This window comes from Bactrocera tryoni, chromosome 5, assembly GCF_016617805.1.
Source record: "Bactrocera tryoni isolate S06 chromosome 5, CSIRO_BtryS06_freeze2, whole genome shotgun sequence".
NCBI classification, from domain to species: Eukaryota; Metazoa; Arthropoda; class Insecta; order Diptera; family Tephritidae; genus Bactrocera; species Bactrocera tryoni.
The window spans coordinates 56,203,901-56,223,547 of record NC_052503.1 but is presented as its reverse complement, the minus strand read 5'-3'; the positions used below and the strand labels follow the sequence as shown (position 1 = coordinate 56,223,547).

General features: G+C 35.2%; 2 protein-coding genes across 2 annotated transcripts; one reads left to right on the top strand and one right to left on the bottom strand.

Annotated features, from left to right (window-relative positions):
* The first annotated feature begins 1,619 nt into the window (after nucleotides 1–1,619).
* On the top strand, nucleotides 1,620–7,859 carry LOC120777931 (synaptotagmin-7). Its single transcript, XM_040109513.1, has 8 exons — nucleotides 1,620–1,895; nucleotides 1,971–2,189; nucleotides 2,256–2,342; nucleotides 2,405–2,801; nucleotides 2,870–3,150; nucleotides 3,212–3,361; nucleotides 3,431–3,571; nucleotides 6,861–7,859. Exons 1-8 carry the CDS (start codon nucleotides 1,620–1,622, stop codon nucleotides 7,005–7,007), a joined length of 1,698 nt encoding a protein of 565 aa, XP_039965447.1. The 3' UTR covers nucleotides 7,008–7,859.
* A 10,361-nt stretch (nucleotides 7,860–18,220) lies between these two features.
* Nucleotides 18,221–19,327, bottom strand: LOC120777355. The gene is made up of 3 exons (XM_040108610.1): nucleotides 19,057–19,327; nucleotides 18,873–18,996; nucleotides 18,221–18,812 (listed from the first exon to the last, which is right to left on the bottom strand). The coding sequence occupies exons 1-3, from the start codon at nucleotides 19,196–19,198 to the stop codon at nucleotides 18,257–18,259; spliced, it is 822 nt and encodes a 273-aa protein (XP_039964544.1). The 5' UTR covers nucleotides 19,199–19,327; the 3' UTR covers nucleotides 18,221–18,256.
* Between the last annotated feature and the right edge of the window lie 320 nt (nucleotides 19,328–19,647).

The following is a 19,647-nucleotide window of genomic DNA, read 5'->3' as shown; positions in this document are numbered from 1 at the left end:
GCTATAACCGCGTAAATGGTTTCTACGCCAGTAAAGAAAGAAGAAGAAGACGAGCTGAGTCGATTTAGCCATGTCATCTGTGCAACTGTATATACGCGAACTGAAGGATCAGAATCAAAAGCTTGTATGGACAACTTTTTCCTTTAACGAATAACTTCGGTGCATCCGAAGTTAACTTTTTCTTTTTAATATCCTCGTGGTTCCTTTATTTAGCTAGAGTACCTAATGTACGAATATGTCCAAACTTATAGTGTCATTAGTTATTATCTTTGACATTCTGCTTATTTCAAATTTCAAAGATTTTATTAAGAAAATTGAAGGTATCGAAAGCTGAACTAGGTCTTTGGTTTAATCGACTCAATTATTTAAATAGGTTAAATCCAATTGCATAGATTTATAAGCACATCTTTATAGCTGCAACGAATGTACTACGTATATGTATGTACATATGTAAGTACTTAATAATTTCTTCACTTCATATCCTCCATAACGACACAGTATATACATACGTATACATAATTACCAACCAAGGTATGTGTGGCGCAGTGGTCCTTTACACTTGAGCCCGAAATAATTAATGCCATTTCGGTGCTGACTATGGAGACATACTCATATATACACACACACATATAAAGTCATGTGAATCCAAGTATCGTTAGTCCTGTTAATTAATCCACGCAAGTGAAGCCAACACACCCTCGATATTGTCCAGTTATCTCTGTTGGCCGTACACCTAACTGTGACAAGTCGTCTATGCGTCCATATGTTTGCTGAAAATAAGTGTACTCCGGCTAGTGTAGTAATGTACAGCAATGTCGACTTTAAATTTACCTTCGGTAATCCTCTGCTAATCCCTGCATGTGACACACAAATGACGTATGTACGCAAACATTTTGCCGCACTCCACGTGGCGATCGCACTCAGCTCAACGGGATTGATATGGAGGTGTTCGCACGCAAAACCACTATTCCGGAATGAGGCTAATTAATGTTTTCAGTCTACGTGTTTCTATGTATGTATGTAGTTTTACCAGGGTGGCTCATACATAGCGTAAAGTCTGTGTATGTCTGTCAAATAGAATATTCACAGCACATTCTAGGCGTTAAGCCCGCCCTCACCAGGTGATAGACTTAACGAACTTGCGGCCAAATGACAACCAAACTCATGGGGCCATATACATACATATGTAATAGTATATCTAAGAATATATTAGAGTAGTGCATTACGCTTGTATATTAGCAATAAGTAATTGCATAAATAGGAACCAAATTATACTTGTCTTGAAATAATAACAGGATCAATGTTACACAACATTGAAAATTGTGTACTATTTTTTATTATATGGTATATACTTATGGACCGATCTAACAGAGAAATTTTACAACTTAGTAAACACACTTAAAAATTAAACAGAGTCATTTTATACATCGAAATGAAAAGTGAATGATCTAAGTCGAGATTTGTATATTTTTAAAGAACAATTCAGTGCAGCAGTTTGAGAGACTATTTTAAGAAAGTGTTCCGTGTCAATAAGCTAGTGTATCAAAAAGCGCTACATATAGTGGAATTTCAACATTCACTGCTTACAAAAAATATCCGCCATCAGCCTATTCGAGAAAATGAGCGGTCTCGGACCCGCCGCTTGCTGGCTTACCCACAAACGTATTGAATCGTGGTCGCGTATCGCCAGGGAGCGTGTCGGAGCCGTGCGTCGCGTAACTCTTGATCGCAATTCCGAAGATAATATCGGTGCGACGACATCCGCGTCATCCACTCCACCACCACCGCCCATGACGCCACCTCCGTCCGCTTCGTCAGTGACATCGACCACGAGTGGTATTGGTAGTGGGGCGGGCAGCGTCAGCGATAGTTGTGATTTGCCAACGGACTCTGAGGTTTCAACACACTGTTTACTCTTTCATATAACTTTAAAATTAAATATGTTTTTGACTTTTGTTCTTCTATTTTAGGAAGTTAACGTAGTCAAAGAGACTCAACCCATACAACCGCCATCGACTTTTGGTAATTCTGCGCATATGGTAAATGCAGACGTTCTGCGTGGCCCTGCGGAGGTACTCCACAGTCCATTGCACTTGCATCACCAGAGTCGTTCCTTTCCACCGCGTCTACAGCGCACGCCATCTATTTCCAGTCAGTCGAGTATTGACAGCGCACCATCTAGACATTCAGTAAGTAACATTTTGCTTACTGGTTTACCGTTTATCACACTAATAATTTTTCACTATTTCTTCAAGGGACACCGCGGCTCTTCGCCACAGATTCGTACATTCGGACCCGATGGTCGAAGCTCATTACCCGCCGACCCCGGCTTTCCACATCATGTAACTTTAAATTATATTTCCTTTCAGTTAAACTTTTGAAACCTGTTTTTATGCTATTATAGTTGGCTCGCTCACCAAGTCCAATGCGCACCATTTCACTGGATGCCCGTTGCGGTAGCCCCGCATCCACCGACGTCAGTGACTTGCGTACGCCCAGTCCATCACAAAGCAGCCTAGCCTCAATAGCCGGTGGTTCGGTGGTTACGAACATAAGCATAAACTCCGCAAAAGTCGGTCGCTGCCTTTCTCCACTACTTATACCGCCACGAACACCTGCAGGAGTCGACCCCGCCATTGGACCAGCTTCACCGCTGGGTGCTTTGCAGCCAGATCTATATCGTGTTCCAGATGGTCCAATATATTTGACAGCACCTGAGTCCAGTCCAGCTTTGGGCCGATTGCATTTACGTGTCAAATATGACTATCATCTTTTCGATTTGACCGTGCACCTGATTGAAGGTGTGTTTTATTACTATAAAGATTGTTTAATACAAATAAATAAAGTTGCGATTGTTTATCTGATGCAGCTCACAACCTTTGCCCGATTGAAGAGGGAGGTTTTCGCGACCCGTACGTACGTTTGATGCTTGAACCTGAGGTGGACAACCGAAAACGCCAAACACACATACATCGCGGAGAAACAAACCCTTATTTTGATCAACATTTCAAATTCCCCGTTTCACGTGATCAACTACAAGGCAAAGAGCTCAAACTCCAGGTTCTCGACTATGATCGCTATTCCCACAATGATATAATCGGTGAAGTACGTATCTCTGTTGATGAATTGGATCTTTCAAAATCTGTAGAGGTGAATTCATATAAAGTAATTATCAAGAAAAAAACTAGTAAGATTTGCCTCATTTCTCCAGATATGGGGCGATTTACTACGTGTCAAAAAACCGCAAGAGAATCGACCGGAGCTCTTATGCTCACTAAACTACTTGCCTCAGGCCGAACGACTGACAGTGGTCATCATGAAAGCAAAGAACTTGGACACAATACAGGAGCCCTATGTAAAGGTATGAGCGTGTTTAAAACATTTGTTGAAAATGGACCCAAATCTCTTTCTACTCTGATATGTTTCTTAGATCTATTTAATTCAAAACGGTAAACGCGTAAAAAAGAAGAAGACTAGCATTAGCAAATCTGACGATCCCGCCAATCCCATCTGGAACGAAGCATTTACGTTTAATCTGCAGTCTGCCTACCTGCATAACGCGGCGGTAGAGGTTAGTATGTTTAAATGATATATGTAGGGTGCTTCAAAAAAAATTTTTGAATTTTTTTTCAACTTTTGCCCCATCAAATGTTAGTGATTGACAAACAAAAAATCCTCCCTCAAGCCAGGCGCTGTAGCTTAACTCTAAGGGGTCTCTATTTTTTTAGGTTCCCATACATTTAACATAGGAATTAGTTTGAATTTTTTATTCAAACTAAAATTTCACCAACTAATTTTCATTTCTCGAAAATAACCATCACATATTCAGAAAGTTCACTTTTCAAACTTTAAAAATTTCTGTTTTTAAACATCAAACGAAATAAGTCGGACATTCTTATTCTTCTTCACGAAGTATCTCTTCTGAGCTCAAATTTAATGTTAAGCGGACCAACATGATATTCAGTGATATCCAAAAAACGACCATAAATCACACATATATCTTGAAAAGTTCATATCCCTTTACATTTGCCGGCATTAAAGTTTAAAACTGTGTTACCATATCGGTGACTTGTTTAAACGTAAGTATTATAGTATAATAGCTTTCCTCACTTAACGATTCTTTGTAACGCCTTCGTAAATAAAGAGAAGCCTTTTAAGTCCGTATAGCTTAACTTTACAATAGTTAACTTAGACACCACTACATAATCACTACTCCGACATGTGCAAACACTATTTTATTATTCAGTACATCAATTTGTTTCCATACGTACTTGTATATATACAAACAGGTGAATTTTTTAACCCATGTTTGGTATCTATCGACTTTTAAGACAATGGAATATTCTTCTTCTTCTTTATTGGCATTATCGCATAAGCGGTAATAGCCGAATTTTCAATAGCGCGTTAGTCGTTTCTTCTTTTGCCAACGTGGCGCTTATTGGAGATTCCAAGCGAAGCCAGGTCTTTCTCCAGTTGATCTTTCCAACGGAGTGAAGGTCTTCCTCTTCCTCTGCTTCTCCCAGTGATTACAGTGTCGAATACTTTCAGAGCTGGAGTGTTTTCGTCCATTCAAACGACGTGACGTAGACAGCGTAGCCGTTGTCTTTTAATTCGTTGATCTATGTCAATGCCCTAGTACAAGTACTTGTATATCTCGAACAACTCTTCGTTCCATCGAATGCGACACTTGCCGTTGCCAATGCTCAAATGACCATAAATTTTACGCTGAACTTTTCTCTCGAAAACTCGTAACGTCGACTCATCAGATGTTGTCGTCACCAATGCCTCTGCACATATAGGAGGACGGGAATAATGAGTGACTTATAGAGTTTGGTTATTGTTCGTCGAGAGAGGACGTTACTTCTCAATTGCCTACTCAGTCCGAAGTAGCACCTGTTGACAAGAGTTATTCTACGTTGGATTTCCAGGCTGACATTGTTGTTGGTGTTAATACTGGTTCGAAAACAGTCGAAATTTTCTACGACTTCGAAGTTTTGACTGTCAACAGTGACGTGGAAGCCAAGTCGCGAGTGTTCTTTTGTGGAACAAACGACTGCTTGTTTGATGACAGAAGATATTTGGTATTGCCCTCGTTCACTACCAGACCCATTTGCTTCAGTTCCTTATCCAGTCTGGAAAAAGCAGAACTAACGGGGCGGACGTTGAAGCCAATGATATCAATATCATCGGCGTACAACAGCAGCTGTACACTCTTATAGAAGATTGTCTTCTCGATTCAGCTCTGTTGCTCGCATTATTTTCTCTAGCAGTAGATTAAAGAAGTCGCAAGATAGGGAGTTGCCTTATCTGAAACCCGTTTGGTATCGAACGGCTCGGAGAGGTCCGTCCCGATCCTGACGGAGCTTTTGGTATTGCTCTATTTGCACAGCCGTATTAGTTTTGCGGAGATACCAAATTCAGACATCGCGGCATAAAGGCAGCCCCTTTTCGTACTGTCAAAAGCAGCTTTGACATCGACGAAGAGGTGATGTGTCGATACTATTTTCAAGGGTCTTTTCAAAGGTTTATCGCATAGTCAGTTATGGATTTTCCAGGCCTAAAGCCACCCTGATAGGGTTCAATCGAGCACACTTCAATTCCAATCGTCGGGCGTGCTTTCGTCCGACTATATTCTACAAAGAAGCTGATACATGCTCCTTATCAGTTCTTCGCCGCTGTATTTGAATAGTTCGGCCAACAATCCATTGGCCTCCGCCAATCGTCATCGAGTGTTCTCTCCATAACTTTAGTATGGTCTGGGCATCAGTCACTAGACTACTACAGTAATATAAGTACAGCATCTACCATTAGGGATGACGTGCTCTGACAGACAACATTCAGCGCACTATAGCCGAAGTGTTGTACCAGGTCATAGAAAATTGACGTCAACGAATGGAGATATGCAAACAGAGCTGTGTTCAAATCGTAAATAAGAGTAATAAGAATATATTAATAAAATCTGAGTAAAATTCGAATTAAATTTTATTATTATTCGAAATCATTGATTACAAGCATTAGACCACATGACAACATTGCAAAATATAACAAGAAAAAACGTTAACTTCGGCTGGACCGAAGCTAATATACCCTTCACAGGTGCATTTCTTTTAGTAACTATGTGTTCAGTTTGTATGGAAGCTATATGCTATAGTGGTCCGATATGAACAATTTTTTCGGAGATTACATTGTTGCTTTAGAAAATAATTTATACCAATTTTCGTGAATATATCTTGTCAAATGTGAAAGTTTTCCATACAAGCATTTGATTCCGATCGATCAATTTGTATGGCAGCTATATGCTATAGTGGTCCGATATCGGCCGTTCCGACAAATGAGCAGCTTCTTGAAGAGAAAATGACGTTTACAAAATTTCAAAACGATATCTTAAAAACTGAAGGACTAGTTCGTATATATACAAACAGACGGACAGACAGACAGACGGACATGGCTAAATTGACTCAGCTCAACATACTGATCTTTTATATATGTATGTACATATATACTTTGTAGGGTCTCTGACGATTCCTTGTGGGTGTTACAAACTTCGTGACAAACTTAATATACCCTATTCAGGGTATAATTAGGGTTTCACATACATAGTCTCACAAAGTTATATGTTATAACGATCTGAAAACAGAGCGTTCAGAGTTGTATTTGCGTAAACGTATTTTAGTATGCAATCCAACAACAATTTTTTTAAACTACTATAAAAATTTATGATTTTACGATGCTTTATGACACGTTGTAAGTACCCCAAATATATATTTAATTAGATATTACCGCTGAACTGAGAGCTCTAAAATGAATTTACATACATACATTCGTTAAAGTTAAGAGACAAACAAATTTTCTTATTGCAGATTTACGTTGTTGGTTCTGGTGGAGAAGCCATGGAAATTGGCAGCTGCGGGCTCGGACCACAAGAGATTGGTACTGGGTGTCAGCACTGGCACGACATGATAAATAACGCGCGCAAACCAACAGCTATGTGGCACTTCATTCGCTAAGATGTAAGCGCCTTTAATGCATGCATGTTTGTGCAGTTGCTTTTACATATACATACATGTACTATAAAAACGTTAACACATAATATGCATATACATATATTTTATATATGTACACATATACATATGTATAAAAGTATTTACAAATCAGGTATCCGAGCACGAGTATAGCAAATACATATGTACATAAGAATAGGAATGGCTGGATCAAGCACTTATGAACTTAGAAATGACGTCATTTTGTTAAATAATTTCATTTAAGGCTAAACACTTCAATCAAATAACAAATAAGACATGCATAGAGGTTTGTGAACTAAAAAATAGTAAAATTCAAAGACGCGTTGGTTTGTGTATAAAAAATCGATAATTCCACGTAATAATTGCAGATACAACTGCATAATTTTCAAATACGCCCACACTAGGAACTTTTTAAAGCATATACTTGCCACACTATTTGAAGTTACTTTAAATGTAATATACGCGACTATATAATATTTAAATATACACACTTACATAATATATTACTGTACAATTTAAAGAAGAAATGCTTTGAGAAGGGCTTTGCTAGGATTATTTTATTATACATAAATATATATGTCTGTAAGGGTATAAAAGGCGGAAAAAGCGTCAGTCTTACCGAAACCAATAAATACTACATATTTCAAATTATTATTATGAAAAAGATAAAAGATTCTATTTTCGCCTCAATGCTATTTCTTTGGTATAACTTTATTTCTAAGTTTGAAGGGAATGCTTTGCTGGCTTAGTGCATCACTGAAGCTTTTATAAAAACGCTAAATGTAAAGCAATTATATTTTTAACATTTGCTTAATTGTTTTTATTTCAACTGTTCAATTCAATAAACTAATATTTTAATTAAGCTTTTAACATTTTGCAATGATTGTGGAATCTTAATTAATTTCACGTGCATTCTTTTACCACGATTTATTATAGAGATTCATTAGATTTTTAAAATTACATTTGAATTTAATATTTATTATTGTTTTTTTTCCTACATTCTATATACTTTTACACGCATATACTCGAAAACAACATTTCATTTATTTAAAAAAAACACTCCTCACCAGTATCTTATACACTTCGGGCACTGGATCTTCCCAGCCTAAAACACATAAAGCTGGATTACACATTTATAACTTTGGCTGGGAACTTTTACATAAAAAGGTTTCGAGGCGAAGCAAAAAAAATGAGGAACACTCATCTTTAAAAAGCTCACGCCGTTTTATTACTTTTTCCTTGATATTTATTATTTTTCAATTGATTGGAAATACATTGTGACAAAAACGTCCCCGGAGATTGGAAATAAAACGCAAAATATTGAATTATTCATCATATTTATTTTGTCGCTTTCAAAGTAATCCCCACTTTCATAAGCACTTCTTGGAATGACCTTCAGCTTCTTCAGCGAATTTTGTTTTATCTCTTCGATCGACTGTAAACAGGCTCCACGGAGCAGAAATTTTAGTTTGGGGAACAAGAAAACATCACACGGAGAGCCAAATCTGGTGAATACGGTGGTTGATCGATGTTGATCGGTCACAATCGTGGCTCGATGCGATGCTGCATTATAATGATGTAAAATCAATGAATTGTTCTTCCTTCGGCTATTTTCTTTAATTCATTGCGATGATTGTTGACTACTTGTCAAACTCACAAACCTACATATGTCTCATCAGCGGTTCCAATGCTCCCTATGAATGTACTATTTTTGTAATTTAGCGGGACGAGTCGGGCAAGAACGTGTTTCATACCCAAAATATCCATCAAAATTATTGGAACGGACTCATGAGAGATCTCGAGCTCTTTTGCCATCTCTCTAACACTTGTCTGACTATTTTCAAGCAGTGTGTTTCACTTTTTTAATATTCTCATCAGTTCGAAGGTCGTCCAAATCGAGGTTAGAAATACAAAATTTGAGGCAAATTCTTTTTTCGATATTTTTATCCATTGTAAAAATCGCAACGCACTACTTAAGCCGCAACGCCGACTTAAGCAGCTGCTATAAGCAAGCTGGTTAACAGATCGCGCGCATATTTGGCTAAGTAATTGAGGACAGTCCTACCAACTTACCTTTTTTTTTTAAATATCATTTTCCCGGGGAATTTAATTACATTTTTCCGGTGCTTTTTTGTCATATGTTTGTAAGTTAAAATTACTAAATCTGTTAAGATGAAAATACGTGTAATAAAACACCAAACAATAAATATCAGACAGAAGCACCACCAGAGTCATTCTGACGTACCATATGTTTGCTTCGCTTCGATGTCAAAGTTTCAACTCTCAAGCAATTCGAGGAAAGTTTTATGCAAATCAGTCAATGAAAACACTCATTGTAAAATTATTTTCTCACAACCATTCCCAGAGAGACTTCTTACTCTGGGACTGCCCAAGGTTATTATTGGTTATTACCGCATTCAAAACCCAAAAACACCCAACTATACATAAGTATCTACGAAAAATACTTCGTCGGCGAATTTAACTGCAAAAGACTCCAATAAGGGATTTCTCTACTTGAGACGCACGAAACTAAGATAATTTAAATTATCAAAAACTAAACTATCAAAGTCTGGAAACAAAACCAAAGATAATGAGATTTTATTCTAAGCATTTCATTCTAATTACTTCTATAATAAGATTGTATTCATTACCTTTCCAACAAAAATGAACGAAGAACTGAACAATAATTGTCAGCGTGGCTCATTTCCTTCATCTCAACCTCTGTGACAAAGTGCCACTTAACCAAATAATTGTGCATTTCTTACGCTTTCTTACAATATTTAAAAAAAAAACACTCAAATGGGATTGTGTTTAAAAAAAAGGATTGACTTTTTTATTTTTATCACTTGACATTTTCTGAAAGCCTTTCCGCTTAGAGTTCATGTTTCTGTAAAGCGATACATCAATTAGCGAAAATCTACAAAGGTGTGCGTACAAATATGTGCGCATGTGTGTATTCACGTGCCGGTATTTTTGCTTTTTTCATGAGTAACTGCCGTTATGTCAACGAGTATGTCAACTTAAGCACCCATTCATGTGTACTTGCTTTAGAATCGCCTACCGCACCCTCATTATGTGTGTTTCATAATTTATTCATAATTTTCCATAATTTGTCATCCATCATTCTTTGAAGTACTACAAAGCAACATAAACGCAAGGAGTCAATGTATTTCTTGGGAGTTTGAGGCATTTGAGAAAATTAGCAAAAAATATGTACAGTGAAGCAATAAAGTTTACATACACCTAGTTCTATTAAATTTCGACACGTTTATTTGTTATAAAATGAATAAATTTTTAGTTTTTTTTCTATCCATTTAAATAATTCAAAAGTAATTACAAAAGTTTTAGCGGTGTTTGGCATACATTTTGTTTCAGTTATTGTCCCTATATGTCGACAAATACTCCTCACTCGATTTCATACATATATGTATGTATGTATATTCAGTCAAGCAATTGCAAAACCACCAAAATGACACAATTCCAAGTTGTGGCCTGAGAGTTCCTCTAAATTATTTCGTTTCTGTAGATAAACATTGTGAATGTAAAGAACAGTGAGCAAAATAAGTGAATAATTAAAAACTTCCCTGTAAACCACCTATCAGTTAAATATCCAGCAGTGATACCAGAGATTTCCGTTAAATTAAAAATTGACAATTCTAAGCGAAGCTCTACTGTACCTGACTCGTACTCACTTAACGGAAAAAGTTATAGATCAGAGAACGTATGTACTTATGATACAGAGAACCAGGGATAATGGGATGCCCAACTTATTCCAGTGTGAGAGCGCCTCAATATAAGCGTTTTTATAACATTTTCCATAATGGCCAGATCGAAAAAAATAAGAATTTTTGGGCATTTAAATTAAAACACCCAACATTTAGTACGAATAAAAATTACTATATAGTGGTTAATTAATATATAAAGAAACTATTTTAATTTTTTTATGGTATGTTAAAACAACTGACTTTTGACATTTCAATACCTAATAAAAGGATTTAAGCTTTTTAGCTCTCAATCAATAAATGTTTTTAATAATTTTTCATTGAAAATAATAGTATGTTGGTTGATATTACAAAATATTTCATCAAGTGCATTTCAATTTTACAACTTCATTCAATTTTCATTGTTTTACATTTTTTATAAGTGGTCTTGAACAATGCAACAAATCCCTCCGTTTACATCGCTCATTTCCAATTGATAAACGTCAAAACCTCCTGAACTCGATCAGTTGTTTTTCGATCAGCTGTTCGAGTTTAGGAGGTTTTCACGTTTAGCAATTGTTCTCTCACTTCCAATGAGAGAGAAGTTGGACATCTCTTATCTCTGCCAGTATCTGTCGAAACAAATTGCGTTGGAATCGAAGAAACCATATCGAAAAGAAAATTTTCGATGAAGTCGAACTCACTTACCGACTCGAAAAAATACATTCCGTGGCTGATAGATGGCGCTGATTTCGAAATTAATTAACCGAAAAATCGTGAATTTTTGTCGAAATTTATCCGTTGATGAATGAGTTGCGGAAATTTGAAAAATGGGTCATTTCTTAAAATTTATGTGATGGAATCGCTGAAGATACCCTTAGAAATGTTTAAATGTGTAATTTAGAAACATGAGACAAAAACACTCCAACAAAAATAAATGAGTACATACATATTTAAGAGATTTTCATAAAGATGGAACGAAACGAAAGATGGTACGAAAAATCACGTGGTTCTATTATCGGGTCATTTACTGGTTTTAACCGTTTTAAAGTTTGCAATTCAGAAGGTATGAAGTTTACATATTTACATTAACCATGATATTTAACGCGAGTTCAAGCAATTAAAACTAACGCAGATAAAAATGTATCGTGTACACACCCTGTTCTTTTCGCATCGATGTTGATAAAACAGTTTAGGTTTTCGACGGTAGCAATGATCGCATAAAAATTTTCGATCGATAATTCTTTACGAATTGAATGTGATGAAATATTAGATTATCTTGTTATCTTATTATTATTTTAGCGAGTTTTATGCCCTACAATCCTACTATTGACGCATTCTTCCAAAAAAGGCGAAAATGGGTCCAGTTTTGAAATGCAAAAACTTTAACGTGCTTTTCTAACAAATTTTACTCATATGAATTATATCAATTTATTTGCTTATTATATTACTGCTACTTAATATTGCTATTAAAGTTGGTATATTAATGAAAAATAATTCCGCCATGCAAAAATTCTTCACAGATTAACTTATGCGTCCATTTTAACATACATACAAATGTATGTACAAGTATGTATAAAGATTTATGCTACACACTATTAAACCTATTTTAAATAGATTGACTAGTAGAGGTCATGAAACAAAACAAAAATGAAATTATGCAAAAATCCACCTAAGCCTTTTGCTGAAAATATAAAAGATACAAGGTTTCAAAATGCAAATTTTGTTCCAAAATTTAAACTTAAACATTTATACTGGTGTAAGTATATAATATATACATATACACAACACATAAGTAATATTGTTATACATAAATACTATATTCATACATATTTACTGATATGGGAATGAAGTAAACATTATTTCTTGAAAAAACTATAGAGTAATAAGGGCCGTTTTCTCAATATCTGGTTAGCAGCCAGCTGTCATTCAGTTTTGGTTATCCTAACCAAGACTCCTTCCCTCGATAATCAGGCATTGAGGAAACGGCCCTAGATGCTGCACGTTAGAAATGCTAACATAAATAACAAAATAGGTGCAAAGATGAGATAATATAATATTCCAGCAATTTAATAAATATGTGTGTTGGTATAGGGTGAGCCACTTCAAAAATATATAATTATAATCCATATGTAAGAACGTGTATATACATACATACGTTTGGAAAGTAAATATACATATTTAAATTACGTTTAGATAGCTATGGCATATGTATTTGAACAAATGCACACATATAAATTTAGGGAGTCTTGATGTATTCCTCCTGTTAACTAGCTGAATAAACGGCCCAAAATTAGTGTAATCATGTTTTATTCTAAGTTTCCAATAAAGTATGCTAAAATACATACGACATTCGCATGAATGATGTATAAGTATGTATATAATATGTGTATTATATCGATTTATATTTTTAGAATGTCTAATTAAGAATAAAAAGATATATACTTACTTTCAAAGTTTACTGGTAACTTAAAAGTGACAAAATGACGTTTTAAGGGAAATTGTAAAACAATATTAAATGATGAGGACTTATTGTACTTACATATTGATGAACTTACATGAATCTGCTAATTTTTCTGTTCATAAATAACTTGTTTAAGAATTAGTAATTTTTTTACAAGTTTCAGTACCACCGAATTTGATTTTCCTCCATTGCGAGACAAAAACATTTGAATTGACGACTTTAAACGAGTTTTTCTCGAAACGCTGTTTTCAGAGTCGGAAGGAAGATTGCTGCGAAACGGCCAGAGATCACACTTTCTTCTAAGATATATTTGTCTGGTAATGTTCGAAGGCGGCACGTAGCGAAAAGAAGAAACGACTGGCGCGTTGTTGTTAACTCGGCTATAATCGCATAAGCGGTGTCTACGCCAGTAAAGAAGAAGAAGAATGTTCGAAGGAATATGATTTTTGATAAAATTTCGCTTATTTGAGGCACTGTAAAGTGTAATTATTTTCACAAAAGCTACTTTTTTTAGAAGCTACCATTTCGCCAAAAATCCACATTTTGACTACTCCTTCGATTATTACCTGTTTTCATAATAATATATTAAATAAAATCTTCCTCACCGCCAGACACCTTTTTTTTAGAGGGTGTCCAGGAGATTGGCTACGGTATCAAAATTAATCGCCGACTAACAAAGTACATTAAATTCCTTTTTTTATTGTGTTTTATTTTTATACTTTGCTAGTGAAGTACAAGAAATACGACTAAGATTCAACTCATATGACTTCATAGTAAATAAGTATTATGTAAAAATACGAAAATATGTGTTCTAATATACCCTTGATGCATCAACACTTTGCTATTTATGTACAGTTATGTTCATATTAGCTTCAGTGCCAACAAAAACTGATCCATTTACAACAATTACATTACATTACATTTATAACAATTTCACTTAAAATTGTGTTTACAGATATAGTAATTAAGAAAATCACTATTAATCCACGCTTAGTTAAGGAACCGAATTCTATATTAATGAAAAATAGATAAATACATATATAAAAATAGACTGTCCGCAAAATTATTGAAATATTTAGAAGGAACCCAAATATTAGCGCTCAGAAGAACTTCAAACATAATATAAATACGGTGACAAACAAATGAAACTTGCTAGATTCCATTCTTAAACCCAACAACCCAAGCAAATTTACCACTTTTAAATACATATATATATGTATTTTTTTTTATAGTAGGAGGAAGCATCGAAAGCCGGAGTGCGGGACTTTAATCCGCTAAACCTAACCTACTCCCACCTCATGTCTCTCCCACGGGACCACTAGACAAAGTATTACTTCATGGGAGAGAAGAAGACGTTTAAGTCTCCTCTATTGCACGGACTGACTGACGCCTAATCTGTTCTAAATGTCTCAATTTTGTCATAATTTGATTTGCCGCTTCGCTGACAGCATTCCACTTTACAGAGTGGTGGTTTCAGCTTTTCCCTTATACTAGAAAACCTAGGGCAATAAAAGAACACGTGTTCAGAGTCTTCTATACACTCTGTACACGTCGGACAGTATTGACTAAAGTCATGACGATATTTGAATAGATAGCTTCTGAAGCAACCATGTCCACTGAGTATTTGGGTAAGGTGGAAATCCAGGTCTCCATGTTGTCTACCTATCCTCGAGTGTATGTCCGAAATCAGTCGGTAGGTCCACCGTCCTTTGCATGAAGTTTGCCACCGCTGCTGCCACATTGCAATGCTTTTTATTCTCTCTTCTCTTTTTGCTGTGGTAGACGTCTCTGATAAGTTATATATTCGCGCGAATTCGTCTCCCTGGATGTCAATCGGTGCCATACTATCTAATACCTCAGCAGCGTCATTTGAAATGGTTCGGAAAGCACTTATCACTCGTATTGCTGAAAGCCTATGCACTGTGTTAATTGGTCTAGCATATGATTTTGTTTCTAGCGCCTGTATCCATATTGGAGCCGCATACAGGATCACTGAACTTATTGCCTTTTTGGATTGCTAACTCCCAGCGGTTTCTTACAATGCTTTCGTACACTTTCCCAATTGTGTCGAGCATGCAAAGAGGTCGATTAGATGAAGGTTCTTCTGGTGGCTTTTTTGGCTTTGGGAGTAGAACCAGACGCTGTATCTTCCACGGATCAGGGAACACCTCTTCTAATATACACGCATTGTACATATTAACAAATAGGCTGGGCCTTAGAGTTATGGCTTCTTTAAGGGCTCTATTTGGTATACCATCTATTCCGGGCGCTTTAGAGTTTTTGATTTTTTTCGCAATAGCCAATAATTCGGCTTCTGTGACTAATAGGGGTGGCTCCGCAGCTTCGTTTCGTTTAATATAGGAAATTGAGGCATGTGTTGGGGATAACGCTTCGACAACATTTTTCATAAAGGATGCGTTCTTAGGTTGCTGAGACTTATTTTTAAACTTCGACATACAAATTTTGTATGCCGTTCCCCGGGGGTCTATGTTCGCTTCTTCACAGAGCTTTTCGAAACAGGATCTCTTACTACGGATAATACCTGACTTCAGGAGCTTTTTTTGATATTTAAATGATTCTCTGAGTCTGATTTCGTTATCACCTCCCTGGTTACGCTGTAGGCGGCGTCTAGCTGAGTGACAGAGCTTCCTCAGCCTGGCGATTTCGTCATGTATATACATACATATGTATGTGTATGCCAAATGGCAAAATACCATATTTCATAAACTGATGAATGTAAAGTGGTATAACATGTCTCCGTATACTATTATCACCGTGAAGGATGCAGTTTGAGCTAAATATGCAATTTAATGCATCATGGTCCGTCTCAAATATATTTTACTATTAGAATAGGTTATGCTTCAGGCTACAAGGGAAAAGTTTTCGTATAGATTGTCATTTTAATAATACGAATGAGTCGAAGCATACCAGGAGGTCTTCTTCTTCTTCTTAAGGTCTGCATATAATTATTTTAGAGTCAACAAAATTGACGAATGACTAATTTCATGACTTGAACCTTGTCGAACATGTGAGAGGAGGTATTATTTAGTAAGTTTAAAAATGGACTTTTGAAAACTTTTTATGAAAGTAGAATGACAATCAGTCAGGAAAGTAGTTGCATGAGATCAATGGACATCTTGATAGGAGAATGTACCGTCCATATTCGGATCAAAGCTCACTGGACTAAATATTAACTGAATTATTATATTTAGTTACCGATAAAAAAATTTATTTTTTAATGAATTTTATTGTTTCACTTTTCACATTTTTTTTTTTTTTTTGGGGACTCACGTTTTCACCTACCTTTGAAGTGTTATTAACTTAGTTGAAAGTGCGGAAAGAAATATAATTTCTGTAACTTATATATGTTTGTATATGTCAATACAGTAGTATCCGAAAATAAGTTGAATTAAAATTGTATAATCTTCCTTTTGAAAACCTACCACTTTTTTCTTTCCTAAATGAGCACTGAACGTAACTGTACATTTGTACATTTGTAAATGTACAGTTAATACCTAATCAAAAAACTTTATAGTTTTTAATATTTAGCTCAACTAGTTTATAATAGTTGGGTATTGTGCTTTCAATCTGTGGCTCAAAACCAACCAATAACTTCAATAATAATAATAAATTTATGATGAAGTAAAATATTTTAAATTAGATAAGAATTGAAGCCAAGATAACACCATAACTGTACCACTGTGTTTGTGAGAAAATTAATTCATTTCTAATAAATACATATACACTAAAATATATAATTATGCTGATTAACTGTAAATTATCTTTAAAAATAAATACGCAAACATATATATATATAAATAGTATAAATAAATACATATACGTTCTTTCTTTTGGTATGGGACTTACACTAATTGAAACAACCAAATAAGTACGGTAAGTATATTATCCCTAATTCAACGTAATAAATATTATAAATATTAACTTGGTAACGAACCTATTGTGTTGTCACAAATTACAAGGTATCATCGACGTCATCTCGAGGTCTTTGCTAGTACATACCGCCGTGTGCCTTTCAATGACTAATAAATTCACAAATGTTTGGAGAGAAAGAATGTAGTATCCGCCGCTTAATTGACCCCCGGTTAATTGATTTTCCCGCTTATTTGAATCACCTGATCAAAGATATATAGCACACAAAATACGTCTAGAATTTTTGGCCTAATTGAATTTGGTTCTCCCACATAATTAGTTAAAAATATACGTTATTTAAAAAACCTACCTTTAATTTCCCCCAGTTAATTACTTTAGTTAAGAAAATAATCCGGCACTTTGCACATAAAGCCATTTGTTCAAGTTTTGAAATATACAAGTCGAAATATTGTATATAATATGGATTGCTTTTGTTTCTGAAGTTTATTATATATTTTTTATAACAATGATCTCAAAATATATAAATGCATTATCTGTTATTGTTCCTTAAAATTTTCCCATTTTAAGTTATAAATATTATTAAATTTTATTGCTAAAAACTAAATTTGCGGTAATCAGTGAATTGAAAGAACTAGAGTCGCCAATGTAAAAAAACAATGTTAATAGTATTTAAATTGTATTGAAAAATTGTAACAAAATGTGAACAAAATCTAAAGCATTTCGTTTAAAACAATCGGTAAATGTGCTATAAAAAATTCCATTGTATGTAGGAACATCTTCATATGATTTTATGGAATAGCTCGATTTCTTTGAGGTACCATATACTACCGAATAATAATTTGATCTCCTCCTGGTTGTTTTTAGCACCAAATTTGCTAACTGTAAATATGACCATGGCATAGGCCGAATTGTAGTTTAGAATTATTAGAATCATTTCATGTGTGAATTAAAAAGTCGTTTTGTGTTAATTGTCGAAGATATACTTTACCCTTAAGACAACGCATAGTGAAGGAATTAGTTTCAGGCGTAGTAGAAAAAATGCTTAGCTAAACAATACATACAAACCAAATTCATTGAACTTTCATTCATGTGAAAGGAATCAAAATTAGGCGGTATTTCAACCAATGCACATCACAATGAAATCATTTTCAAAGAAAAACTTTATTTTCTCAATCATTTCATTTGTCTTCAAACAATTTTAATTCTGCCTCATCCATAATGTCTGCGATTTTACGTTTAGTCTGCAGCTGCAGTCGTAATGGCATTCGCTGCAATACTTTAGCATAACCGAGAAAAATAAGTTCCAGTGAAGTCAGGCTTGAGAAACCCCCAGGAGCAGCAGTGTCTTCACTAGACTTAATAGCTGCCTGTGCATGAGTGCTTGCTGTAAAATCCGTTAACATATCTTCCGTGCTAACCATAGTGTTCAATCCGTTTTGTTTACTGCTTAGTTTATTCACTGCTAATTCAACTTTTACTTCGCTCTCGTTTTTATTATAATTATTTGAGTCCAATATAACTGTTTCATAATGTTTTTCAGTATTTACAAAATCTGCTTCATTCAATTCATTTCCTTGCCCCTTGACTAGGGCACGCTTCTTTGAGACTATTATGTCTGTAGCAGAAGTCCTAATATGTTGTTTTCCAATATCAGTTGGAAACTCTTCAAAAGTCTTTAAAACCTTGTTTAATTCTGTCTCGTCAATATCGGAGTCAGATTGATTATCTTCCAGTCTAGAAAAAAATTGTTATAAAATTAATTAATCATGTAACGATTTTATTTTGGGGACATACCCAGCACCTAGCAGTGGCATCTGCATAAATTGCATTTCCCTTTCAAAATGGAAAGGTGTGCCATACATCAGAAATGATACATATTGCGAAATTATTTGAGACCACTTAAGCTTTGCTGCAGTACCTACACGAAAAAAGAAGCAAATTCTAAAATTCCAATGCATTATCTACATTACACCCTCACCATTTTTAAGTTGATGGTCTCGGGCAAACTGCGACCATAACTCTTTATTCCTTTCTTCAGCATCAGCTCTATTTTCTTTATAAATATGACAAAGCTCGGGATATAATTTAATCGCCAAAATAAAATCGCTGTCAGTTATCATAACAGAAAGAAAAATAATTTTCGGTACTTTCTTCCACTAAATTTTTTATACATTTCAGCAAACTTCAGCTGCAGAAGTTGATCCTAATTTTTTTCGTTGGTTCAGTACGAATACCTAAAGAGGCATCTCGACAGGCAATTTAAGATTACCAAAAATCTGGATTGCTAGCAATATTGCCAATGGAGACTGCACATTACTAATATTTAGCAATTGATTTCTAAATATATTTCTTGCTCGCATTGCTGGCAATGTACTACCAGAGGGGTTGTCGTTTCCATAAATATTTTGAAGTGTCGGAGATAAAGAGTTGCCCAACTCTCCTGTCATTGGAATTGTGAGAACCGCTCACCTACCCAGAGAACTTAAAACATAGAGAAGGTGCAAATTCAATTCTTGAAGTAAGGAATTCATATCCTTATCATATCTACATTTGTATCTCAAGAATTTCT

What these genes read in the sequence shown, in the direction of transcription:
- LOC120777931 (XM_040109513.1), top strand. Translation starts at nt 1,620, where the DNA reads ATGAGCGGTCTCGGACCCGCCGCTTGCTGGCTTACCCACAAACGTATT. An exon ending in GACCGTGCACCTGATTGAAG is followed by an intron (nt 2,802 to 2,869) that starts GTGTGTTTTATT and finishes TATCTGATGCAG; the next exon opens with CTCACAACCTTTGCCCGATT. An exon ending in TGCATAACGCGGCGGTAGAG is followed by an intron (nt 3,572 to 6,860) that starts GTTAGTATGTTT and finishes TTCTTATTGCAG; the next exon opens with ATTTACGTTGTTGGTTCTGG.
- LOC120777355 (XM_040108610.1), bottom strand. Translation starts at nt 19,198, where the DNA reads ATGATAACTGACAGCGATTTTATTTTGGCGATTAAATTATATCCCGAG. An exon ending in AGACCATCAACTTAAAAATG is followed by an intron (nt 18,997 to 19,056) that starts GTGAGGGTGTAA and finishes TTTTTCGTGTAG; the next exon opens with GTACTGCAGCAAAGCTTAAG. An exon ending in ATGCCACTGCTAGGTGCTGG is followed by an intron (nt 18,813 to 18,872) that starts GTATGTCCCCAA and finishes ATTTTTTTCTAG; the next exon opens with ACTGGAAGATAATCAATCTG.